At 46.8% G+C, this 27,226-nt stretch overlaps 1 protein-coding gene and 1 non-coding gene across 2 annotated transcripts; both read right to left on the bottom strand.

The window, feature by feature from the left end:
* Positions 1-26,696, bottom strand: LOC135811907 (U4/U6.U5 tri-snRNP-associated protein 1-like). The gene is made up of 26 exons (XM_065325156.1): positions 26,354-26,696; positions 25,325-25,377; positions 23,712-23,788; positions 22,641-22,696; positions 22,385-22,490; positions 21,854-21,955; positions 21,441-21,500; positions 20,746-20,782; positions 20,320-20,378; positions 19,635-19,715; positions 19,161-19,233; positions 18,562-18,635; positions 18,262-18,378; positions 17,434-17,621; positions 17,099-17,159; positions 16,618-16,669; positions 16,291-16,353; positions 16,055-16,113; positions 15,120-15,218; positions 11,271-11,346; positions 6,771-6,876; positions 6,383-6,472; positions 5,530-5,614; positions 5,031-5,120; positions 1,444-1,568; positions 1-193 (listed from the first exon to the last, which is right to left on the bottom strand). The coding sequence occupies exons 1-26, from the start codon at positions 26,410-26,412 to the stop codon at positions 172-174; spliced, it is 2,070 nt and encodes a 689-aa protein (XP_065181228.1). The 5' UTR covers positions 26,413-26,696; the 3' UTR covers positions 1-171.
* Positions 13,272-13,343, bottom strand: Trnad-guc (transfer RNA aspartic acid (anticodon GUC)). The gene has a single exon. It is a non-coding gene; the product is annotated as a tRNA-Asp (tRNA).
* Positions 26,697-27,226: the final 530 nt, after the last annotated feature.

Raw genomic sequence — 27,226 nt, 5'->3', positions numbered from 1 at the left:
TACAGCTACACACTCTTGGTTATGAACTATTTGATGACATGGAGAAGAAAGGAGAACATTATGTACAACAGGTAAATGGCAGACATGACTGCTGCAGTATCTATATACAATGATGATAAAGTGAAGCACAGCCAGCTGTGCAACGCAATACGCAATATTCACAGTTTGAAGTTAGGTTTTCGTTATGGTGTTCCTGCAGAAAGGTATGGAGACAAACAAACACCGGTACACAGTTGATCAGTTGACAACAATGCAACCGATCAAGACCAAAAAAAGAGGAAAGCGGTCACATTGAAACACAGTGCTTTCACAGCCTACAGATCTCGAGAAGATATTCATCCAATGACACTACTATACATGGTTGCCGTAGACAGCTGTAACTGACTACAAGCACACATGAAGTCCTCCACATACCACTATACAGTTTAAGATTAAAAATACTACCCAATCCTCCTGTGGCGTAACGATGAGCGTTAATGGAACTTTAACTCTGATACCGAGCCGTGGGACTTAGCTTGTGCATATTTTCGCTGCACTCGCCTTCCCCTCATTGGTCCTACCATAACATTGAATCTTCCAAGCCGGAAGGCTGTTGGTTTGCGCACTGGAGATGTGTTAGAGCTAGGTCGTCGAATGTCTCAGTAGCCTGTCAGTTTTGTACCCTGTCATTGCACCGTTTCTGACTGCTTATTATCTTATTACAGTAGTGGATAGTTGCTTCATAACTCCATGTGATTTCTTCTATGTTAATGGAACTGGATCAGATTTCCAGCGGAATCGCTGGGGCCGCCCGGATTCTATTCTCTACATATCAAGCTGCAAAAAGCCCAAAGACCACTCTACTGGATCCAATCCTCCCCACATTTCCAAAAATGAATTCCAGCATAAAAATCATGGTACAGCTACTGTAGGTATCCCAGCATGATTAATCACTTTACTCGTTTTGTTTGAAAAAAGGTGTAAAAGAATGAAGAACAATACAAAACTCTACTCAGGAAGCTATGCTGCACTAATGAACAAATGTTGACCTAGAGACTATAATAGAGAACGCTAAAGTGATAGTTGCCAAATGCTCTGCTCTTGTAGCAGTTGAGCACTCTTGTGTGGGGTAGTGCCTTTGCTGTTTGCGTTGTGCAGAGCTCACTGACTTGGCAGTTTGAGCACTCTGGCAAGCGAGGTACGCTCGGGTTTGATTTAAATCTGGCTTTGGAAATTTTTTTTATCGCTATCAGGTTTGGCCTCATTTCCTCCGTGCTGCACTGATGAGTCCACAAAGGACGAAACAGTGTTGCCCGTAGATTGAGTAATTGACAAATTTAATGATAAAATAATGATTATCTTCGCAGTGTTTAGGTGTCATCTATTACTTTTGCGTTCTCTATAATAGTCTCTGTGTCAACATGATTGTGTTCATTAGTACAACAAGACAAGAGAAAGACGTACGCAGTCAAGGAGCGCTGCGCACTGCCACTGAGAACCAGGAACGGCGAGCTGGTTTCCTTCAGCTTGTCCTCGAGAAGAGCTCGGGTCGCAAGCGGTGTATCAGTCGAGCTCATCTTCAACATTTTCTACAGCAGAGAGAACAACAGCAAGTGGGGAAAGAGTAGCATATTGTAAGGATATACCGCATTGCATCTAACTAGAAAAACAACCGGAAAAAAAAGTGCTGCAACGAATAATCGAATACTCGGTAATCGAATATTTTTCGAGCTGAACCGAATTCGAACATGTGAGTCAGAAGTCGAATATTCGAAATGCTACACTTCGTGTACAACTTTCAGTACAGAGACTGAATCCGCTCGTCGCAGCTCGCTCGCTGTGTTCTTGCATCGTAGAATGTGCAACAGTCACTGCAAGTGGACAACAAACTGCATCGTCGTCGTATCGTCGTTTGCCGCTGCTTCTGACCAGTTCGACTTACTCGCCGTTTGTAACTTGCACCTGCGCAAGAAATACTTCTATTCTTCTCCGTAGTTTGCAGCAGTTCCTGGTTAGTTTCAGATCGCATCAGTCTGCTTTGCTTAGGGCGCGTTTGGTTGGTACGAACTAGAACAGGATTCACCAGAACAGCGCGTTTGGTTGGGACTGCACCTGTTCTGGGTCGGCCAGAACATGTTCTGCTTGCTCCGGCCTCGAGGCCGGAGCAGACCGAGCAGTTTCACTTTTTCACAGTGAAACCTGGCGGGAACATCGATTTTGTTCCCAAATGATCACGTGCATACGCTTTTGGGTTGGACTCGTCGTACCGTACTAAGTGACCATGGTGACCCATACACATTTTGAAGAATGCACCAAGTTTGGCACATTTTTCCACAAAAATGTGCTCTGTTTCTGGAGTACCGTTTGGTTGGCATGAGGCTGCTCCATGTGCACCAGCTGTTCGATCCTGTTCTAGATCGTACCAACCAAACGCACCCTTAGTTTCGAGTCAGTAGAAATTCGTGATGTCGGATTGTAAAGCTAGCTCCGTGTGGGAGAGTTTTGAGAAAGTGAGCGACAGCACGAACGTCAAATGTAAGCTCTGTAAAAGTTGCTAAAATAAAATGGCTCAACAACAAGGTCAATGCATGGGCTCTTGCAGCGCTTGCACAGCCGGCACCATCGACAAGTCAGCAACGGCAAACTGCGGCAAAAAAGTTCCGTTGTGATGTCCCAATTATTGGGTGGCCGAACGATTACCGAGAAGCGGAAGGCGGATATTACGAGCCGTTTAGCTGAGTGGGTGACTGACTCCCTGCGTCCCGCGTCAATCGTTACCGATCTGGGGTTTGTCGAGCTCCTGAAACTGCTTGAACCCGCGCATAAAGTCCTGAGTCGAACGAACATGTTCGCGATCATTGGACGTCGGCACGAACTGCTGCGGCAGCAGCTGGTTCAAGTCTTGAATCGCATCGACGGAATAGCCGTCACTCCTGACATGTGGTCTTCGTCAAGGAGTGTTTCGTGTGCAACGTACACAGGTCACTTCATCGACTGGAAACTCCGCAGTGTTGTGTTGGACACGCCACCTTTTCCTGAGCGTCACAGCGATTCATGTAGTGCAGCAAACTCTGGCACCCTTACAGCGACTCAGCATCCGTAACAAGAAGCCGACTGGTATTGTCAGCGACCAGGCAGCCAATACAGTGGCTGCAGGTCGCAAGCTGGAGAAGTGTTTGCCAGGCATGTACACTGTAGCCTGTGCATGCCACGGACTTCAAACTGCCATTAGACATACCCTTGACATGTCTGCTATCTCCAAGCTACTGGCCCAGTGCAGAAAACCAGTTGGGCACGCCAATCACAGCAATGTAGCTTCCCATGCTCTACGTGAGCACCAGGTGCAGGAGAGCATGTCCAGAACACTGACACTTGTATCGGAAGTGGCGACCAGATGGAATTACACTTGTGACATTCTAGCTCGCCTGGTGAAGCTGTGTGAGCCGATTGCAGGAGTCCTCAATGACACATCCATCACAAAAGCATCGGATCAGAGCCCCAACCTGGACACGGATAAATGGAATCAGGCGGAAGCACTGGCTGAACTATTTGAGCCTTTCAAAGCAGTGACAACCAGCCTTTCGACATCCAGCAAAGTGTCGATTTCGACAGTACAGCCCGTGATGTTCGGCCTCCGATGTTCGGCCCCCTGGAGCAGTGCACTCACAAGGAAATGTAGACGTCGTTCATCAGCAATGTGCGTAACAAGTTGCGGACAGAGTTGAAATCAAAATTTCACCTTTCTCCTGTCAAGGTATCATCATGCGAGGTGATAGCGGCTGCTTTGGATCTGAGATTCAAGTCCCTACTGTTCCTTGACGAAGACTGCAGGCAAGAGGTGACCGACAACATCAAGGACATTCTTACTGTTACTGTTGAGAATGCTGATTCTACGGATCAAGCAGAATCTGATGATGAATCGGATGAGTGCTGCACTGTGCTGGAGCCACCAGCAAAGAGGCGTTGCTAATCTCCGGCAGCATGTGAGTCGCGAGCAGCTGTGCAGCGCAAGGAGCAACCGCTGCTTAGTCGTCTTGCTGGTAATTTAGGTAGCCAGCAGTCAGCCCCAGTTCCTATCTAGTTGACACCAGCAGAGCAACTTTGTGTGTTTCTGGACGATGACGCTTGCCACATCGATAGCGATCACCTGGTCTGGTGGCAGAGCTACTCGGAAACATTCCCTGATGTCGTCAGCCTCGCGAAAAGTGTCTTCTGTGTACCAGCTTCGTCAGCAGAGTCTGAGCAAAGCTTTTCAGCTACTGGCTTGAGCCGATTTGAGCAGCCATTGTATCAACGCCATGCTCTTCATTAACAAGAACGGCCGCCGTCTTCAAACGATCATGTCCAGAAACGGTACTAGCGCCATAACTACTGGTTTGCCGTTCGTCAACTTGCCAGACGTTGCTACTTCAGCGGACTCAGTTGATAGAGATAAGGAATGAGGGCCACAATCCTGCTCGCAAGTCTCTCAACTTGCAGCTCCTTCCTTCCTTTCTTGGTACTGGTATCTTATCAGTATATTCTTCTTTCTTGCTCGTGCCAGTATTTATTTATTTCTTTATTTATTCCACAAGTCTAATTTCCAGTGAGAGTGATCAATGTTTATTCTACGTTGTCTGGCTGCAGTACAGTCAGACCTCGCTTATCCGGCCCTCTTTCATCCGGATCCCTCGCCATCCGGAAGAAAATCGTTGGTTATCGATTTACAGCATATGCCATGCATACACACAGTATGTGTGTTCGATTATCTGGTTCCCTCGCCTATCCGGATATTTTTGTGGAAAACGGATGTGTGCAGTTATGCGAGGTCTGACTGTATATAAAGAAGAGTAAGAAAACTCTAAAATAAACAAGGAAGCATAGTGTGCTGAAATGGTCTCGTCGGTATGGGTAGAATAGTAGAATACACGTTCGTTCGTACTGTGCATAGTCGTTAGAATACTCGTTCGTGATTTTGCTATTCGTTGCAACACTGAAAAAAAAAGTATGTGCCAGACAGCTAAGCGACAGCAGGGAAAGGACGCATCCTAAGTGATCTAGCAGAGCCATACCTTTTCCTCGTCCAGTTTCTTCCTCCTTTTCTCAGTCTTTGCCTTGCCAGACGTCTTGCCATGGAACCTCCAAGAGAGCTGGCGGAATGCCTAAGACATACGTGGCAAGACACAAAAGAAAATTAGGAAACTATGCCACATGCCTGATGCTGTTTCTCTCTTCTTCCGAAACTCCACATTTGCAAGCGAGATACGAAAGAAAGAAGAACTCATCAGTCATGCCACCGGGACTCGAACCACAGACCATGCTATTCGCAAAAGACAGCCCAAGAACGTTCACCAGGCTGACAAGGGCAGAAGAGATGATAAGGAAAACGTCTCTTCAGCTCTCACTACAAGGATTGCAAAGGGAGATCTATGTCAGAGTACGGGCCGGAGATGCTGAAACCAGAAGGGAGAAACAGCTTGGCACATGCTAAGATCGAGAGATCATTCTACTCCGCAAGAAAAGAGTGGCAAATAGCACAACAATCATGGAAGATATTTACGGGGTTCTTACCTCCTTCTCGTCAAGGAGACGACCACTGTTATCAGAGTACTCCAGTTTGACTTTTGGCTTATAACCGGGTTTCTCCAGAGGATTCCTACAAGAGAGTAAGGAGAAGATGGGCAACAAACAAACGTCACAGTAGGCGCACACATGATGCCTACAGGCCGGGAAAGTACAGTGGCCCTAAAGGACACCTGGGAATAGAGGAAACATTTCAACAGTCCACCAGAGACACACACCTGCATGTTAAAACCTCCAAAATGAGGACAATGATATCCTTTGTAACGACATTTCGCAGGCTCGGCTGTGCAGCAAAAACAAGGATGTGATTCGCCTGATACACACCAGTGACACAGACAAGGGCTCTAAAGGGAGTTGACCAAGAACAAGAAATTGGTTTGCAATAAGACCGAAAACCAAAACAAGCTAGTTTCGGGTCGGCCGGGAAAAACCTTTCTGAACAATTTTTTGGTTGTAATGTATCAATGATCCTGATGCTTACATAAGGATATACGACGGACAAAAGCATAAACATGAATGTACGTCATTTACAATCATGTAGTACTTCAGTACTTGATGCACATGCATAATATTCTCATGGTATAGATTAATATCACAGTTGACTGACTGTGTACACCTTACAGCCTAGATGTCTAGTACTGGATATATGCATGCGCATGCATGCACGATGCAAACGAGCGGTTCGCCAGCTACCTACAGGCTCCTCAGGCACCCGTCGTACAAATGTGCGGACCAAAAAGGTTTCAGAATCAGGGGAAAAATGACCCGGTCAGCCAGCCCTAAACAATGTTATATTTGGTTGGGGCATAAGGCTCTCTGCACCGTGTGGACAGTCACTAACCTTTCTCGATCTCGGTCATAGTGCCTATCACGATCATGCTCCCTGTCTCGCTCCCTCCGCTCTCTCTCTCGCTCCCTATCTCTCAGCTCCCTGGGAAACACCGGAAAGGCAACACAGGACACGAGCAAACATGATGTGAAAAGGGTCCATGATACATGCACAGGTTCCCGTACAACGGATATGTCATGAAACAATGAGGAAATTATGAAAGAAAAAGAGTAAAAAATAAACATGCAAAACAACACAACTTATCTACGTATTCCCTACAGGCAAATGCCAGAAACTCGCAGCAAGACTGAGGAGATAGCAACTAGAATGCACCCAGTGGTTTCATGGTTGATATTAGAAACACAATCGTAATGTTAATGGCATATACTGAGAATCTTACCCGGCTCTGTCGCGGGCCTTGGCATCCATTTCTGCTGCGCTCCCTACGAGCTGGAGGCTTACGCCCTTGCGCAGCTCATCTTTAGACTTCTGCTGCTCGAGGAAACCTAGCAAGCAGTAAATATGATAGGAACGCACAAGAGAACAGGTCAGCTACGGCAATCATAACAAATAATTCCACAGAAGAACAGCACAACAAAGATTAGGCAATCGCAAACACTGACGAGTTGAAACTAAACTTTCAAGCAGTGGAATTGTCATGGCGATGACGTCCGACCATCTCGACGTAGCTATTCCAAACTCTTCGGAACTTATCCACCTCTCCCATCGGATGAGGTTGTGGAGTTTCGTTTTTCTGAGGAGGCCAGCTCTTTAGAAAAACAAAACTCCTCGAAAAGTGAAAGAGTGACAATTCGAACGCGCCCTTAGTATGCGATACGTTTTTCAAGATGACAGAAATTTATTGCTGATGTGCATGTGCATAATTTACATGTACATGTAATGCACATGGAATGCAGATGTGCATGTACATGTATCATGCATGCATAGCTCAACCCAAAAGTCCATGTACGGCAACTACACTTTTTTTTTTTGAACTCCTTGAGCCTCTTGCACGGGCAACATAACACATTTGTGAAGAATCAACACAATTACATAAAACGAATCATCAGATACAGTAATGGGTATACAGACTCAGTAGGATCACTGCGGGTTCACTGGATGCGTGCCTCCGCCACCACTAGCACAGCAAACTACACCGCTGCCATGCGGCATGTACATTGTACTTCTGCTTTACAGTGTACGGTGTACAGCACGGTCCGCGCACGTCACAAAGCCATGTTCCATGCACGTCACAAAGCCATGTTCCATGCACGTCACAAAGCCATGTTCCATGCACGTCACAAAGCCATGTTCCATGCACGTCACAAAGCCATGTTCCATGCACGTCACAAAGCCATGTTCCACGCACGTCACAAAGCCATGTTCCATGCACGTCACAAAGCCATGTTCCATGCACGTCACAAAGCCATGTTCCATGCACGTCACAAAGCCATGTTCCATGCACGTCACAAAGCCATGTTCCATGCACGTCACAAAGCCATGTTCCATGCACGTCACAAAGCCATGTTCCATGCACGTCAGTCTGCAGAGTTCGGAAAGTACTGGCAGTGCTGCGTCGGAATCGGAAGCCGGGCGAGTAAGTCGTAGCACTCGACCATTCATTCATTCTTTTCGAGCTCCGCACCCACCGCGTCCCGCCCCTGCTCACCAGTACGAGCTGGAGAGGTCAGGGAACTCCTGCTGAACTGGATCGTAGACTCGTGTCGGCCGCTGTCGACAATTGCAGATCCGGGCTTGGTCCGCACTATTAGCTTCATGGAGTAAAGCTATTCGGTCCCGTGTAGAACGCATATTGCGAGCCCCCTCAAGAAGCGTCATGCAGACGCCAAGAAGGAACTGGTAGAACTGATTACCGCTGCTTCTGCAGAAGGCATCGCAGTGACGACGGACGGTTGGACTTCCTCCGCGACGCTAAGTTACGTACACGGTCCATTTCATAACAATCGAGTAGACTCTGGTCAGTGCTGTGCTGCAGATGTCTTTGTTCCACGGAAGGCACACAAGCGTTCGCCTCGAGGAGCATTTCAGTGAGACGCTGAATGAGTTGAGTATTCCAAGGACTGCGCTGATCGCAGTGACACATGACGAAGCGGCCAACATGGTCTCCGCAGGCAGGATGCGCGAAGATGAGGCAGGTTGCACCAGTCAAGTGTGCATGGCGCATCGACTTCAAACTGTCATCCGCCATGCAGTTGACAAGACGAAGGGCCTGGAGAAGGTGCTGTCAGCTGCCAGGAAAGCCGTAGGCCACTTCAAGCACTCTGCTACTGCTTCAGAGTTGCTGATGAAGAAGCAGCAGCAGATCAACCAGTCTTCCACCACCAAACGGCTGATACAAGATGTGAGCACCCGGTGGAACTCGACATTCTATATGCTCGGGCGCCTGTTTACTTCACTGAAGAGGTAGTGTCGCTGGAGACAGATGTTCTGCAGCGGTGGAGGACCCACAGCGAGCTGTTCCCGGACGTTGCACCACTGGTCAGACAGTACCACATCTGTGCCATCCGAAGCAGTGTTTTCGGCAGCTGTTTTTTTTGTTATTTGACATCTTTTTTTTTCATCACGTTTTCGATTTCTTTTCCACTTTTGGCTTTGCGATTGTGAAATTCTGAAATACGTTGTTAAGCCATTCGTTATCTTAATGCCCAAGCCACTAATGTGAAACCCACAATCGTTTCCTAATTTTCAGGTCTTCGGTCACCAAAAAAGTGTCAGTAAAGTTGATCTGTCGTTATTTTCGGGGTCGTTATATCCTATCCCCACTGTGCTGGGTATATATTCGATATGTACGGAGCGTTCATTTGCCTCACTACTATCAAGAGTACACAACAAAGAGAGGGTCCGCAACTCGATGATTCCACAGCCCACTGCGGAATTTTTTATTATAAGACATCAGCCATTTGACTAACTGATGCCACCTGATAAACTGTGTATTTACAAGACAACTCAGAAGCTGCGACGAACTCGGCCATTTGAAAAAGTTGAAACTGTTCACCTCTCCGCACTGTGCTCCTGGCCCACATTCGTAACGCCATAGCGAGTAAGTTCGTTCTTGGATGATGCTCCATATCCTCCAGACAGCTGTTTCGGTCATTGAGAGCTCCTCAGTTCCTTTAACCCTTTGCATGCTGAGCCCCTTTTCTCCAATCCACTGGCTTTCCAGCGCACTGACTCTCTTGGTGGAGTATGCACTCACAGCTCCGAACGAAATTTATTCTCATTTCACTCCACCTTAATGGATTTTCATCGTCCTTTGCTCGTTGGAAAGGTCAGGACCAAGCGAATCCATCCTGGCAGCTCTCAGCTCCATAGACACATCAGTGCCACTTCCACGTCCTCTCCAAACTACTCCACCGTGCCTCGGAATGGCACCACAACTCAATTTCACATTCTTGTTCGGCTTCTTGCCCAAATTCAACAGATTTTCACAAACTGCGCTGCAAAGCTCAGATCCAAGCGCTTCATTTGATGTCCATCACGCATGCGCTGTGCCAAAGGGAAATCCCCTGGCACGCTCTTCAACAAAAAGAATTCATGAAAAAAATTCGCGTTCACTCTGGGCCGTGATTTCCGTGTTCATCTTGTCGCCGCTCAATGAATTCTTATCCTATCGTGAAGATCTTTATATCTCCAGAAAGATGAGGCCAAGACCTTTCCAACGGTGTATTGATTATCGCGGTGCGTTTATGTTTGACGAAGTTACGAAAGTTTGTACACTGGTCTATGCATTGCGATATATCGCGCGAATTTTTTTGCGAGTTAACTCGTACGTAGTGGATCAGGTCATGCATAAAGTGCGAGTTAACTCGTACTCAGCACGCAAAGGGTTAACTGCTATTCATTCGTTATCTATCTCCACTGAGGAGCGCTCGATGAACGAAACAGCTGTCTGGAGGATACGGAGCATCATACAAGAACAAACTCCCTCGCTATAGTGTTACGAATGTGGGCCAAGAGCACAGTGCGGAGAGGTGAACAGTTGCAAGCCTACCAGACAGGAGCGGAAAATCATACGCACACGGTCATACTTCTGCCAAAACACGCACTAACTAAACCTCTACCGCTCTACATAGGATTCGTCCACTCCTGGATATGGATTCTTGCTACAACACAACATATCTACATTGCTGCCAGCCATATCACAGCTTGCTTCTTAGGAAAACCGGTGCTGGAGCAGACTCGGCACGTCTCCCGTCGTCTTTTGGACAGCCTGTCCACCATGGCTTCGAAGTCAGCTCCAGTCCTGCTACAACGCTGGCAAGCGACTTTTCAGCACATAAAATGTAGTTGTATATTCGAACATAGCTGTTCAGGCACATGTCATGCACACATTTGCTCAAGTAGGGGAACATGGGAAGTGGTTTTAGAGCCCTAAAAGAGTAAAACCTGTGATTGAAGCTGCAGGAAGCCTCGCCACTGCTGCGGTGGGTTTTATAATTAGCATGGTATTTCAGCACAAGACTAAGGTAGTACACCGCTGGAGGCGAGAGCAACATGAGTGTACAGGAGAATGGCAGTAGAAAGGTTCAGCTATACGTGAAACGTAGAGAAATCACGTAGAGAGCAGGTGTCTGGGTTAGAGTCTACGGCTTCGCGTGTTTTGGGGCCAGATTTCTACGCGGAGATGAGGTTCTCTACGCTGTGGCACACGCAAAGAAAATGCGTACGGATCTGCTGGGTATCATTCGAGTGCAGGCAGAAAACTGCCACATATGGAAGGGGAAATCCCCAGTAAACATTCCACGTGACTTCTCTACGTGAACGTAGAGCAGAACAGGATTTCTTTACGTTACGGGAACGCGAAAAGAGTTCGCGTGATTCTTTGCGTCGCGTTCCCATAACATAGAGCAGAACCTCCCTAGTGGCATGGCGCTCTCACCTTTCTGATCGGCCATCTGCAGAGTGGCCGCTAAACTGCTGGACACGATCGGCTCAGCCTCCAAAATATCAACATGCTGTGCCAAAACAAGAAGACAACAACAACAACAACAACAACAACAACAACAACATCACAACCACAATAAAAGTCACCATAATTATTATCATCATCAACAGTGAATTACCTATCGCGTTCTTCGTTCCATGCAATTGTTTTCAGTATTTGAATTGTGTTCTACAGAGAGCTTCGCTAATAAGGACTGCTGATATAACAATTCGCGAATAACGACAGAATTTCCATGCCCAGAGCAACGTCCCATCTAACTGTATACAATTAACTTCGGATATACCGACAATTCGCGAATAGTGACATGATTATAGTGCCCCGGGGTGAAATTCACTGCTTGAGTAACGATTTTCTGGGCTTCTGACAGCTACATGTTCCAAGTATCGTATTTCCTTGAACAGACGCCGCGGCCCGTATTCGAAACAAGCAATGCGGGCGAGGCCCGGGGTCCCTGTGTTCATGGACCATACGGAGTATGCGGCGAGTTCATGTACGACTGTGTACTTTTGGACCTCAGGGCTTGGGCACTTTATCATGACTGTAAAACTAGTGTACACTCGCGTTTCTCCTCGCGGTGAACGGAACGAAAACAATGAAGAAAGTAGACCAATACAACTTGGGCCATAGAATTTGGCCCACGACAAGTGGAGTACGACATACTCATACTTTAGTGTGCAAGTAAAAACGCACAACGCCGCGACAAAAGCATTTGAACAAGTCCAAAATGTCTGTGCTATAGCGCCATTTCGCCAACAAAAAGCAATCCAAGAGCTTACCATTTTGTCATAATTAGTGTGATTGCCTTTCCGTATCAAATACCTGATAGACTCCGGAGCTCTCTCGTCGATCACTTTCGATCCAGTATGCTCAAATCGTATAGTGTTGCTTTCAAAGTCCGCACAGCAAAGCATGGTCAAGAGACGACAAACCGTGGTGCGGCACAAGAGATTGGTGTGGATGAAAAGCGAATTCGAGAATGGCGCAAACAGCTACCTGATCTGGAGGCAATGGAAAAGCCCGCAGCCAAGAAGAGGTTACCTGGCGGTGGCCATGCGTCCGCTCAGCCGGGGATGGAGAATGAGCGCATTGCCTTGACCGGTGAGCAACGAGAACAAACTCTCCGCGTCACGTGTAAGGCCATAGTGCTTCGCGCCAAGCAACTCTCCAACGACCCCGATTTCAAGGGCAGTAGAGATTGGCCGGAGCTCTCAGCTAAAAGTAGCACACTTTGTGAAGTTGTGTCGCGATATTCGCGAGGACAGTGAGCTTCAGCCTGCTCACATAGCGAACATGGATGAAACCGCCATGGGCTATGGGCCGATATGCCTGGAGGCACCACTGTAGAACTACCCGGCGGGGTTCAGCACGTGCCAGTACGGACTACCGGACTCGAGAAGTCGTGCATTATCGTCTGTCTTGCAGCCTTCACTGATGGCACTCGACTTCCGCCGCTAATCGTGTTCAAAGGAAAACGAACGCCCGGCGAGAGTTGAAGGATATCGCCGGAGTGGTGATAGTTCTGACGGATAACGGCTGGGCGACACTGCGCTGGGTCGACGATGTATGGAAGCCAGCTGCTACTGCGCTTGAGACATCGAATTTCCTTGTTTGGGATTCGTTCTGGTGTCACACAATGGACGAGGTGAATGAAATCTGCGTGCGACCAACACCGTTGTTGGCATCATCCCCGGTGCGCAGGGTTGTTCTCTCAGTCGTCTTTCTGCTTCTCCCAGTCTCTTTGTGCTTCTCTCAGTCGTCTTTCTGCTTCTTCCAGTCCTCCCTGTGGTGTTCTCCCAGTCCAGAACATTTGTGATAGTACAGTCTTTCCTTTGATAATATAACCATTATAACAGCCTTACGCGTGCTCTGAGACGAGTAGTATAACGAGTAGTTGTACATAATAGTTAAGTAGTCCCCTTATTAGACTACATTTCGCTCCCCGTCCGGGAATCGAACCCGGGTCTTCCGCGTGACAGGCGGAGATACTTACCACTATACTACCGAGGAAAGTGGTCCAGTCAGCCGACGTTTCATGGAATGCTCCATTCAAGGCTTGCTACAGGGAGTTGTACGAAGAGTGGCTGCAAGAGCCGGAGCGAGGCACCGATTTGACTCCACGCGGCAACGCTAGGGTGCCGTCCAAGCTCAAGATGGTGACCTGAACCATCTGTGCATGGGAACAAGTTTCCAGTGAAACAATTGTGCGCAGTTTCGACGCTTGTGGAATAACGGCAGCGGACACCAACCGTATCCACCGCACGAAGCCTGGCGGCATGGCGGAAGACGCTCGGGATATGATTGACGCAGACATTAGTGGTGAAGAAGATGAAGTGCAAGATGCAGAAGGTGATGATGATGTCGAGTGAATTTGATTTTTTGCATTTTCCTTGGTGAGTTTTCTTTTGTTCCTTACTGCCGTTCGTTTTAGGAACTTGTAGTTTGTAATCATATCAATCAACGCAGTTATAACAGCTCTGACATTGGCTTTCTTCGTTGTACAGTAACCCACTATGGCGTGCTTTACTTCAGTTTTTCGATTATTGTATTCTATTCCCACAGATGTGGCATGTTCGGTAATGGCTGGTTCCATTTTCGATCTTTGAGAATTGTTTACGAGCGATTGTGAGGTCATTTAGAGAGAGTTTTCACCAATCTGGACGAGCATCTTTCAATTTCGAAGGAATGACTGTGTAGTGTGTGAAGGGTAGGGATTAGAGCTGCAGGTGAAGTAAGATGACTTTGTACTTGAAGGTCATCTTGTACATGTGAGAAGTGCGTGCAAATCACAAACTCGAATGCACTCTTGTATCAAACTATCCTTAGTACTAGTGGCTGGCGGCGCCTATTCAAGGGCGGCTGGTAATCAAGGAAATACGTACCAGTCATGCAGAAGTGCCAGAATCCACGGCGATGAAGGTACATACGCAATAAGATGCAGCCAGGGGGGGGGGGCTAATAACGACTGTGGGTATAACGACAATTCGCGAGTAACGACAGAATTTCCATGCCCAGAGCAAAGTCCCATCTAACTGTATACATTTAACTTGGGATATAACGACTATCTGAGTAACGACAATTCGCGAATAGCGACATGATTTTAGTGCCCTGAGGTCAAATTCACTGCTTGAGTAACGATTTTCTGGGCTTTTGACAGCCACATGTATTTCCAGTACCTGTCATGCAGAAGTACCAGAGCCCATGGCGATGAATAAAGGAACACATGCAAGAAGATGCAGCCAGAGGGGGGGGGGGGGGGGCTAATTTCTTTCTTTTCTTTTGCTTCAAAATAGTTGAATCGATCAGCACGACCACACAACTACACGTCATGTACAATGTACATGCTTGTACATTAATCATCATACATGTACACGTCCCTGTAGATGGCTCCAAAAAGCTTATTTTTCCATTTACTTCCCTTGAATACTGACTTTATAGTTCCTTTCAATTGCAATATGAAAATAAAGTACACATTGACATAGAGCACGAAAAGAGCTTCACTTCGATATGCATGTCATAACTTTACTATACAAATATGGGTTCACAGACATTGAAATGGGACTTCGGGTATAAGGACACTTCGCGAATAAGGACACTTTTCTGATGCCCCGCCGAGTGTCGTTATTCACAAAGTTGACTGTACTCCTTCACCATGGCCATTTGTGTTTTGTTTGCCTGTGAAAGAGGCGTTATCATCGACAGTCACTCACAGTGGCCTTTTCTAAGATTGTAAGCTAACAGAAATCAGGACAAAACAGCTATGGTCTTCTAAACACAGTTACTTACTTCAAGCTTTACTTCAATCTTGTCCTTCTTTTTTTGTCGCGGGTCCACTTGACTCCAACCAGCTGTACCTGGTGCACCTTCCTCCGGTTCTTCGATATCCTTCCATAAACAAGCAAAAGCGCACACACCAAAAAAAGAAACCACTAAAACACACGGCAATGTATGCGTGCATGACACACAGTTCAAGACGATAGAAAGAGCCTCAGAAAATGCCGACGCACAGATGCCCAATGGACACCAGCAGCGCAGCGTATCATCCTAGGCCAACAACAAAAGAAAAAAGAAATGATATGTGTTCGGAAACTGCATCGAACCGCGCAGTGTTGAAAAATACAACACCACGACCCCCGGGGATTCGGCATCTCAACCGCGCGTCTCAACGGGAGGCTCAAACAATCCGGGCTTTCAGCCATGAAACTGGCCATAGAAACGTATGAAATCATGAGTGACACGCACAGCAATGATGTGCGTATCACATGTACTCGGCCCAAGTGCGTGCATGGGACCAAATGAAAAAGAAAGCGGGCACTGGGACTGAGCCTCAGTGGCACACGGCACGCTGCCGTCCGGGACCAGCTCAACCCTGCAATCGCATGGGAGCCGGAAGGACACCCACAATGGTAGCACTACACATTGTGAGCGCCTCCAAACCTACAGTACCTGGTCCTTCCAACTGGAGTGTGGAGACAGTCCGCCATTCCAAAGAATACACCAACGCCACACACACCACAGCAAGATCTCTTCCCGGGTACTTGCAACCACCACACAGCATCCCCAAACCCCACCAGCAACCTCTGTGCACTTGCTCACCACGGTGCAGCCTCAGCGGCAATACAAAGTGGCAAGAGCGCAAAAGTTATCATCATCGGTTGCATAACAACTTGCATTGTTTCCATCATACAGAGGAAACAGCTTGCAAGCTCATTCTAACTCACCATATCATCATTATCATCATCGCTTTCTTCCATAGAAACGGAGTGACTTGGCCGATGGGCTGCACAAAACAAGTCACATTAAACAAACAGGCAGACAGGCGTATATAATGATTGGGTGAAAAGAGAACAAAACAATCACGACGTACACAACTGCGATGTAACCTTTCACACGGGCAATAAAAGCAGAGCAGAGAGAACGGAATATGACCAGTTCCAGCAGCAATTGCCAAACTTACTGGGAGAAGCGTCTTCAGCGCCGACAGTGCGACAGAACTCAGATGTTGTACTTATAATGGCACCTGCATGAACACAGTAGACATGGTACAAGGAAAAAAAAGTAGGTTGACAAAATCAGTATCCACCGAGACAGGATCCTGTGAACTTTACCTCGTCTATTGTGCTTGGAGTGGTCGGCAAAGTTATCTTCTCACAAAGAAGACTTCTGGGGAAAGGTAGAAAAGACAGGTTTTTTTGACTTCACAAAGTCAATGCACACATGCTAGAGATATCCGATTTCAGGCAAAACTCGAGTTGGCATGAAAGCGAAAGAACCAAAACCCTACCAGCAAAGGAGACGCTCTTTTCTTCCTCATCACTGCTATCCTCCATCTTGACCTGCATGTCATGGCAAGAGAAAATCAGAGGAATACTACGTGTAAAAACGAAAAAGTCCACACAGGAACACAGGACAAACTGAAATGAACATGCTCACACTGATATGCTTCTAATATTGAAAAGAATAAGCTGTCACCAGGGTAACTCGCCATCAATAAATGTTGCGCGCGAGCTGTTCGTGCTTGTGCCAATAAGCAGAGTACGGTCTCGCCATGTGCTAAACGAGCACTCTCACTGCCAAGGGACGGACCAAGGATGCCTGTGCTAAACAAGCACCTTCACTGCCAAGGGACGGACCAAGGATGCCTGTGCTAAACAAGCACCTTCACTGCCAAGGGACGGACCAAGGATGGCTGTGCTGAACAAGCACCCTCACAGCCAAGGGACGGACCAAGGATGGCATCAAGCCAGCTATCCTGTTCCACTCACCTGGGCATCCTGGACAGGCGAAGGGGATCTGCGTCTCTCCATTTGTCGCAAACGCCGCGTCCTTCATAGACAGAAGAACACAAAAGATCATCTCATTAGCAACAGGTCAGTTTGTGGGTGTGAGTCTCTGAATGAGCGTGTATACGGCGTGAGATTGTCCTGAGCCATAACGCAAATATACGCAGCACTCCAGAACGGAGGGCGTCCTGCATGCAAGCCCACTGGATATCAGCAGACCGAAGTCGAAGCAGAGCAAAAATGACCTGTACGATGCCTAACATTGCGTTCGGGTGAAAGCCCCCCCCCCCCCCCCACACACACATACACAGACATACCTTGCGAGCGCAATGCGTAACTCTGAATCGTCATCCTCTTCATCTGACAGCTTCAACTCCTCCGCCGTTTCCCGCACAGGTTCTTTCTTGATCGAAGGCGGTGCCTCCCTTCGAGAAGAGCGCCGGTCCTTGGGAGGCTGTGGTGGTGCCTCGGATTCGTCTGGATCTATTCGTAGCAGGTCATCAGCCTATGGCACAACACAGGGGTTATCATCAAAAGCAAATAATCTCTCACAAGTGTAACATTCTGTGCGTGGGGTCTCCAATGGCGAGAATCCACACGTGATTGACAGTTGCTGCTAACAATGAAGGTCAGTTCATCATCCACTGGTCTTGGGCTATGTAATCACGATCATGCACCGCAAAGCAAGCCCAGAGAATTATTAGAGTTGCACACTCGTGGCTGCTCAGCTAACATATAATGTACTTCTGGTGTCACAGGAAGCTAAACAGTAAAACAAGACACCCCACACAACGCATGAACAAGACGCATGGCCAGTTGCCTGCTCAGTGGCTAATACAAATTGCTTTACACCATGCATGGGAAGCCTGTACAGTGAAGCCTCTCAATAAGCCGACCGCTCAAGAGACCTTACACATGCAGTCTTCTTATCCAGTGCCATTTGACTGGAGATAACATCCCTTGGTCCTAGTTGAAGTAGTCTTCTAGGCCCTTTTGTCACCTTATCAGAGCGGTAGTACATGCAATTCCGCATATTCTCTTTGCGAAACAGTGGTGTAAGAGATCGGTACACAGCTTTCAAGCCGGGACCACTGACAGCGAAGCATAACGGCATTCGACAAGGAAGAAGCAGTATTCATACACACCTTGAGCATTTTCTTCTTCATCATTTTCCTCTTCTTCTTCGGCTTCTTGAACGCTGTCATCTCCTCACTAGTGTAGTACTCTCGTGCTAACTCACCCTTTGAGTAATCCAGAGTTTGCTACACACACAGCAAGGTGCATGGAGGCATAATTGAAAACAGGGACAGCAGGAGAAAAATCGAAATAAAACACAAGGAAACTTGGAGGGAAGAAACAAAACAAATCTATACCTTGCCTTCGCAACGCATCACACACTACATGTAGGATGAAACTGGAACATAGAAAAAGGCAGCAACACTCACCGCTCGCGCCTGCATGTCCTTCTTGATCATGTCCATCATCATCTTATCAGACAGGTCTGCTGCACCGCTGGTGTCTGGATAGCCGCAAACAAGCACAGGGACAAGCAGGACATTGGCACACCAAGCTACTGTGAAAGTTGTCCAAAAGGCAATGCACTATGGATATCAAAGAGGAATCAATCAAGTGTGTAGCCAAAGCATAGTGTAGATAGGATACGACTTCCAACAAAGAGAAGCCAGAACAGTACTCTAACACAGAGTGCCCAGAACACTACTCCAAAACAGAGTACCCGGAACAATACTCCCAGCCAGAACAATACTTCAACACAGAGAGTACCCAGAACACTACTCCAACGCAGAGTACCCAGAACACTACTCCAACACAGAGTACCCAGAACACTACTCCAACACAGAGTACCCAGAACACTACTCCAACACAGAGTACTAGTACCCAGAATATTACTCCAACACACAGAGCACCCAGAATACTACTCCAAGCCAGAATACTACTCCAAGCCAGAATACTACTCCAAGCCAGAACACTACTCAAAGCCAGAACACTACTCAACAGACTAGCCAGAACAACACAATACACATACTTAGTGTGAAGGATTTCTTTTCTTTTCCCTCAATCTCCTCATCGTACTTCGAAAGTACTGCTTTGTTAATGGGCTGCAAACACACAGAAGGAGGAAATACAGAAGGAAAGTAAGGGGTCACACATACTCGTACTTTTCACCTTGCAAAAAAGACAATAATCCAAGACAGTCATGATTTAAATTCAAAATATCTTCTGTGTCGAGGCGCGGTAGATAAAAAACTGCAAGCTTCTCATGTTTTCGCTGAAATTATCAATAACGAGGGTTATAAAACAGTAACAAATAGCATGAATTCTGCAGTCATGATCGCACAGCATCGAAGTAATGATGTGGGATTGGTGCCGCATCAGCAAGAACATTTTCGTTCCGTGGAAATTATCATAATGCTGGATGGCCTCTTATCCAAGTTTTATCGTAAAAAGTCTAATGAGGTAACTAAAACCAGATAATGCATCAACAACACTTCCAACGTACCATGCCATCTTCATCCAGCTCTTCCTCCTCCCAAGGTCTATATTCTGGCTTTCGTTTTTTGTTCTCTTGGTTCTTTTTTGCCTGTGAGAGAGAAACACATCAGCACGAATACGGACATGTGATGACCTGAAAAGCTAAAAACTCTGCAAGCCCTTCAAGCATATATTATGTATGTAAACCTGCTTATATTCAATCTCTATTGCTCTCTCCCTCTCTTTCTTTGCCTCTCTGTCTCACTCACACACACACAGTGACACACACACACAGTGACACACACACACACACACACACACACACACACACACACACACACACACACAAACACACAATGGGACCCAGTAGCACACACACACACACACACACACACACCTCAGACATGCCCATCGCGTAAGCGATGATAGCGAACAGCTATGTTATACATAGCAACTTGTGCTGGGACACCACACACACACACACACACACACACACACACACACACACACACACACACACACACACACTACTATTACTACTATGTACAGCTACCCTATCGGGAAACGCCGCTCTCAGAAGCGGGAGACAAGGACAAGAAGAGAGAAGAGAAGAGAGAGAAATCGCAAAGTCAACAGGCACACACACACACACACACACACACCACACACACACAAAGTTGACACAGCAAAACTGCTTGTGTAGCATCACCTACCCGCTCAAGATCTAGCAAGTTGACATTGACCAAGATGTCATCACCGTCCTCTAAAACATCTGGATGGAAGAACAAAGAAATTGGAATGAAACAGTATTAATGCCGATTCATACTTCATTTCGCGTACGGGAAAGTTATCGCGCGGCCGTCGCACGATGGCTTTCCCGTACGCGAAATAGTCGAGCTCAGATGAACTTTTTCGCGACGCAACGCGTTTCCCGTACGCGAAACGAAGTATGAATCGGCCTTTAGACCCATGTTATCTTTGCTGGTTAGCTGGTTTATTAATTGATCCAGCCCAGGCCACAATGCTGACCCCCACCCCCACCCCCCCCCAAAAACGATCTTCGGCACCCTACAGTACTGTACAATTGATCCCAGAACTCAATTTCTTTTTCTTTTTACAAGTCCTCAGCTAGCACTCACCTTGGTCTTTGAGGGTTAGAACTGTGGTTGTTCCATCCTAGGTACACAAGGCAAATATATAGACACAAACAAGCACGACTCTTCACTCGAGTCTTCAGCACACGCAGCAGCGCTGACTAAAAGTAACGACACATCTTGACAAAAAAATCGCACCTACTTCATACCATACCACGTATGAACACACACACACGCACACACGCACAGACACACACACACACACACACAGTGCACTGGAGATTTACTTCAATCATGCACGCAGCACACAGCCGCAAAGAACTAACTTTTCCGAACATAGCGAGGGTCAACGGAAGACCGGAAAAAATAAAATGTAACAAAAAGACATTACGGATTTGCATACCAGGTAGGGCAAGACCTATTGGAAGTGTAAAACACTTTGTATGCACTTGCGACATCCATGGTACTGTTGTGCCAGACCACACTGTGGATCATAGCAGGGCTGCGAAAATACGTCCACTCCAAGCACTGCTGGAACCTGGTACCTCTCGTTTCTCAATCATGCTCATAGACAAGCCAAACCACCCTCTATGGAAGTCAACGCTGTCCAAGAACTCATCGATTTCAGCTGCCTGAGGATCGTGAAAATAGCTTCACCTGCACCTGGATGCTAGTGGGCGGGTGTGTTAGTGCCATTGACTCCCAGCTGAGCCGTGGGTCCCTTTTAGCTGAGTGCTTACCATGAATGCACCTTCGTCGTGCTCGACCTTCAGTCCCCCGAGGTGCTTCGAAGAGTAGCTCTGTCCACACAAATTTAACAATATGAGAAACGGCACAGCTCAGCTACAGCAAACCATGACATCCAGACAACATGAACAAGTTCCAAGCCAGATCTGATCCGATTTTAATCGGGATTGCTACTACAAAAATCCCGAGTGGACCTGGCAAAGTTCGGAACCCAAGCGGTGAACAACCATAGATACGCTGTGCATCGATGAAAGCTAGGCAAAATGCGTCTGCTAGCACTTGACAGCACTGTGATGCAGTAGCGAGATGCAAAGTTCAGAAGCTGGGCGAGATCATGAAGCACATTGTGAACCACTTGCGCTTCAGCGAACTTGATATCGTGTGAGTGCCCCAAAAGATGGCTCACCTCATTTCCTTTGCCTTTCCGTTTTTTGTCCTTCTGACTCATCTCTTCATCAAGCATGGCACTAACACCAAAATCTTCATCCATAGCATCAAGCTCGCGTTGCTGGGAGGAAAGAGAAAACGACCAACACAGAGCCTTAACATGTAATCGTCAAGCTGGACAAACGTAACCTTGCACCTTCTAAAATGCAACTGCTTGTTATATAATAATACAGGTGTGTGTGTGTGTGTGTGCGTGTGTGTGTGTGTGTGTGTGTGTGTGTGTGTGTGTGTGTGTGTGTGTGTGTGTGTGTGTGTGTGTGTGTGTGTGTGTGTGTAAGTGAGACTATAATGTAGTCTCACTTACACACACACACACACACACACTGATTATGTATATTATACATAATCAGAGCAAACACACAATGAGTGAACGGAACAGCAGCCCGTAACTAGGTCGCTAGCTGTTGATCTGTGTCGGCATTGACACACCGTGACAGCCGTAATTCTACAAGCAGGGGGATTGACGTCACATCTCAATACTAGTAATTACCCTTCTCTCTGCTTTCAGCCGCTCCTTGTCCAATTTGCGCGATTTCGTCAGCCAAGACGTGATATCGTCATCTTCGTCGTCCCTGGAACCCAATGTTTTCACTGAACTGCAACAGAAAACAGATACGAGTTATTGGAAATCTCAAAGCACTGCATGGAAACAGTGCGGCTCAAGTCCAATAACAGACTACAGTACAGCTTCACACACCAGCACAAGAAAAATGGACAAGAAAAAGTCAATGATGTTCGCAGCTTACCTTAACGTTTTGTGTGTCTCTCGCATCATCCGCACCCTTTCCATCTTCGCCTTGATCTGGGCAACCCCGCACAACAGTAGAGCAGAACAACAAGCCCATTGTGCAATGACGTAATTTGTACCGCGAACACCTCACGCAGCCACCCGGGGGTGTTGAACAATGTATCCCTGAAAAGTACCCCGATCCCAGCATACTCACATGCATTACTCCTGCAATCCATATTCGGCAATGCCCAACGAGCTTATACCTCATACCAAAACTGGGAGAACACATTTTCGTGAAGGCACGGCAATGTTTCTAAGGATGTGTTTACAGGAGGCGTTTCAACCCGGGTCAGATTTCAACCCGCCATGTACACAAAATGAATGGCGCGTTTACATGACGCATTGCGCTTGACCCGGGTTGAAATTTCGCCCCGGGTTCTGGGGAAGGGTTGAAATTAACCCGGGTTGAGAATATCGTACTAACGTACTTCTATGCGTATCTCGCGCCAGGTTTGAATAGCAGTGCACAGGCAAATTTCGCGCGAAAGTATTCACGTGACCATACAGGACTCTAGAAGTGGACTTTTGGCGGTATATCAATATTTGACCCAGGTAAACTGCCTTCATGTACATGCTCACCTATTTTGTCTATCGTACAGACTTTCAACCCGGGGTGAACTCAACCCGGGTTGAAAATTCTCTTGTAAACACAGCCTAACTAGTCAGGTTGGCTTCCTACAAATAGGGCTGGGAAGTGCTACGTTACGGCTAGCAAGAAGCCATGACAATGCTGACTTTGGATCCACATTTTGTATGGATCCATGCATAAATTGCGTGCGACACGAGAGACCTCTCCACCACACATACGGTAGTACTTCGCTATGGGCAGAGTGGATCCAGAAGTCGTTATTTGTCGACTTCTGACGTCATCACTTTCAAGCACTATTGGAAGGTGTCCAGACTCGCCAGCATTGTCAAATAGTAGTTCATTTACTGTATGCACTCAGCAGGAAACAACAGGCACAGATATATGATGCCATGCTCACAGGCATTCCTCTCACAGGAGGGCAAGAGGACCATTTCATACCTTCTTTGTGTGCGCCTCATCGAGAATGTTCTTAGCAGGCCGGTGAACATCTTTGCGTTCGCTCGTCGACTCTTTCCCTGCACGATGGAATGAGAACGGACCAGAACGTAGCATGAAAACACTGAACACTGTGGACACTTGCTACGATGAAATACACCGTTAACCTCCAAAGAAAATCTCTATTCTGTCCGGGTTTTGAATGTGAAGACCTGAATGAAGTCTTGATGACACAGACGTGAAAAAAATCCAAAATCCCACACATATCGCGTCTGGAATCTAAACTCTTCGTTTTGATGATTCAAGTTGCGCTTCTAAGAGCCGGTCCAATGTTTTGTTTCATATGAAACAAGCGATTCACTAAAATTCTCCGAAACCAAAACCTTTCATCTAAAAATAAAAGAAAGGGCAACTCTAAGCGTATTTCACGACAACAAATCTGGGTGCGGCTTAAGGCCGATTAACAATGCAACTTTTTGCGACGCGACATGCGACAGCGAAACACGGTTCACAATATTTTTTGGTGTTTGCGACGGCCCTATGCACTAGTAGTACTGTGCACGTGCACCCAAAGTAGAAACTGTACACTAATGTGTACGTCGCGCCTCGCAAAAGTTGAACTTTCTTCCACTTCTGCGACAGGTGCCTTGCGACTGTACGCGACTTGTCGTCACTGTCTAAAATCGTGTCGCGTTGCAAAAAGTTGTATCGAGAATCGGCCGTTATACGCCGGAAAATACGGTACACACGAGAATAATGTGTAGCCTGGTCCCCATTCGACAGGGCACGACGGGACGCGACGTAAGGATCGACGGGACGATCGGACGGCGTCCAATGTGAACACCAGGAACGGGAACGCAACCGTACAGATCGGGAAGCGACGGGAAGAGTTGGATCGATCCAACTTGTCATACCGTAGACGGGCGTAGACGGGGACGCAAGCGTACAAAACGGCTGCAATTCGAGTGTGAACAGGAGACGGTGTCGTGCGCCGACTACTCCCGATTCGTACTTGGATATTTTTAGCATTTCGAACACTGCGCTTCCCATGGTAACTCACAGAATGGCTAGCACGACTTGAGTTGAATTGTAGCAACATAAGATGTCATGTCACTTATTGTATTTAGGGATAGTTCAGAAGCGTGACAGACGAACTATTCTATCATTTCCTGGGGCTAATATTTGAATGCCACAACTTTCAGAGCTAATTGTTTGGTCTTCATGAAAAACTGGTATTGTGAACTTGATTCCGCTTCTTTCAAGGAGAAATAATTGAAAAGAAGTACCGAAAAAAGAGAAATTTGGCCCGAAAGTCACCCCGTCACGGACCATGCCGTATGACTCGCGCCGTTCGACGTTGAACGTCGCAACGGCTGCTGCATGTCGTGTCGTACGAATCGTACAGGATTTTACAGCTCACCCCAGCCCTCCCAACAAGCCCTTACGTCCCGTACCATCGGCGTTGCGTCGAATGTGAACTAGGCTTGTCTAAACACCTTCTCGCTCAGAACTCTAAATACACGTACAGAAAATGCGAATCACCAGGAATACGGTTCAACCAGGAATACGGTTTCCCATAGGTCATAGATATTAATTTTGAACTAATTTGAACCAACCTGAAGAGTCCTCAACTTCTAGTGGCTTCAATCCAAGTTTGGCACGAAGTTTGCTGAAAGAATACAAAATCAGTCAAGATTTTAAGACCACAAGACAAGAAGGAGATGATCAGGTGACAACACATTATGAATAAATCAACACAGCAGAACTAAACCTGTAAAAATATCATGATGCATTCTTGCTGCAACTATCTGTCAAACTTGTCGCCATCTTTCGCAGCAGAGTCGACACCAGGTACCACCACGCAAGATAGCAACAAAAAAACCGTGTGCTGAAGCGTCACACTGGGACAGAAGCGAACTGGCAACAGGGACAAGACACAGTAATCTCGAGAAGAGATTACTAGCAAAAAAAATGATCTCAGACTCTTGAAACAACCACTTCTTCGAGCTACTCGATAGGCGATAGTGGCAGGAAAGCCTCAGCCTAGGGAGGAAGGAGAACTTGAAACTCAACAAGAAAATAATAGAAAAGCTGACAGGATCGCTTTTCTAAAATGAGAAGTCAAGACGCATGCGTTCTACTCTGGACCATGGAAATATCGTACATACTTGTACAAATAAATTACGATCTTGTCAGATGCACAATGTACTACATAATTGAAGAATCTTGTCAGAGGTGGAAAAAAATAAAGCTGATGAGCTGATGCATATAAAGTCTATCGACGTTGATCAAGCGAGTGACATAGAATCAATCTACGCATTCATTTCAAAACAGCTCATGACATGAATGACCATGATGACAAGAGTTCGAGTTGAAGACTACAGCCTGATACTTTCCTTCAGCTTTGCAAAAGACAAGCGAAACTCAAGAGCTCCCAAAGATCATTTGGACATCGGTTGAACTCAACAAAGACAACAAAAACTACACAAGATACAAAACAAGGGCATGCAGACAAGCCACTGAAGGGATTGTTTGAGAACATTTCAACATTCGACTGCTATTTTGGCCAAGCTACCCAAAGTAAAAGAGTGGAAAGTGTAAAATTTGAAATTTTCCAAAAAGGCTTGAAAATTCTCAGTTCTTACTTGGTCTCCTCGATACTAAGGGATTCAGAGCTACCGCCTCCATCCTGTTGTGCAGACATGACTGACTACAGTGGCCCTAAGGCCGATCACTGAATACTTCGACCTGACTCTTCAATGAATAACAAACATCTGAACCAAATACACATAGACGCTAACTCGGAGTATGAACTACTACGGCAAACCCGTCGTAAGAAAGAAGCCGAACAGCCTACTTCCTTCCTAGTCAGTAACAGAGCAAAGGATATCGATATTCAAGAATCGAATGTGGGGTAAGGCATTCAACAACAATCTCATGCCATGGTTAGAAAATGAACTCAGCAAGTCATGTCAATAAACTTATTTGAATTCCTTCTTTCGCAGTTTCGGCAAAAACAAAAAACGTTCGAAACACGTTGTATCATGTATGTACGTAGCATCACTGGGATGACGTCACACTTGGAAAGGAAATGATTATTCAGAATAATTATTATTCTTTCCACTACAAAAGAAAAAGCTTCTGTGAATCCCGCTTGCGGCTTGACTCCTTGCCCTTGGCAGGTGCCTTGGCTCAGTTTTCGGTGGATTTTCCGGCTCCAGCGCGGCTCCGGCATAGGCCGGCAAACCAGCTGATGCAGAGTGCCACTTGCTGCCGGTGCAATGGCAGCGGCACCTGCGTCCGGTGTGAATGCCACAAGGGGGGGTTGAGGATGCAGGAATTGTCTCCCATCCAAGAAAAATCGATGCCGAAACAACAGCTCACCCGGCCCGACATCCCAACCGTCTCAACCTTCATCTCTACAACCACCGCCCACAGCGTCAGTGACCCGTACCGTACCAGTTTTCGAACCAGCTACTCGACCAACAGCAGAAGATAGTTATAGGCGATTCACACTA

This window comes from Sycon ciliatum, chromosome 1 (assembly GCF_964019385.1).
Source record: "Sycon ciliatum chromosome 1, ocSycCili1.1, whole genome shotgun sequence".
In the NCBI taxonomy this organism is placed as follows: Eukaryota; Metazoa; Porifera; class Calcarea; order Leucosolenida; family Sycettidae; genus Sycon; species Sycon ciliatum.
This window is presented reverse-complemented; position numbering and strand designations above follow the sequence as displayed.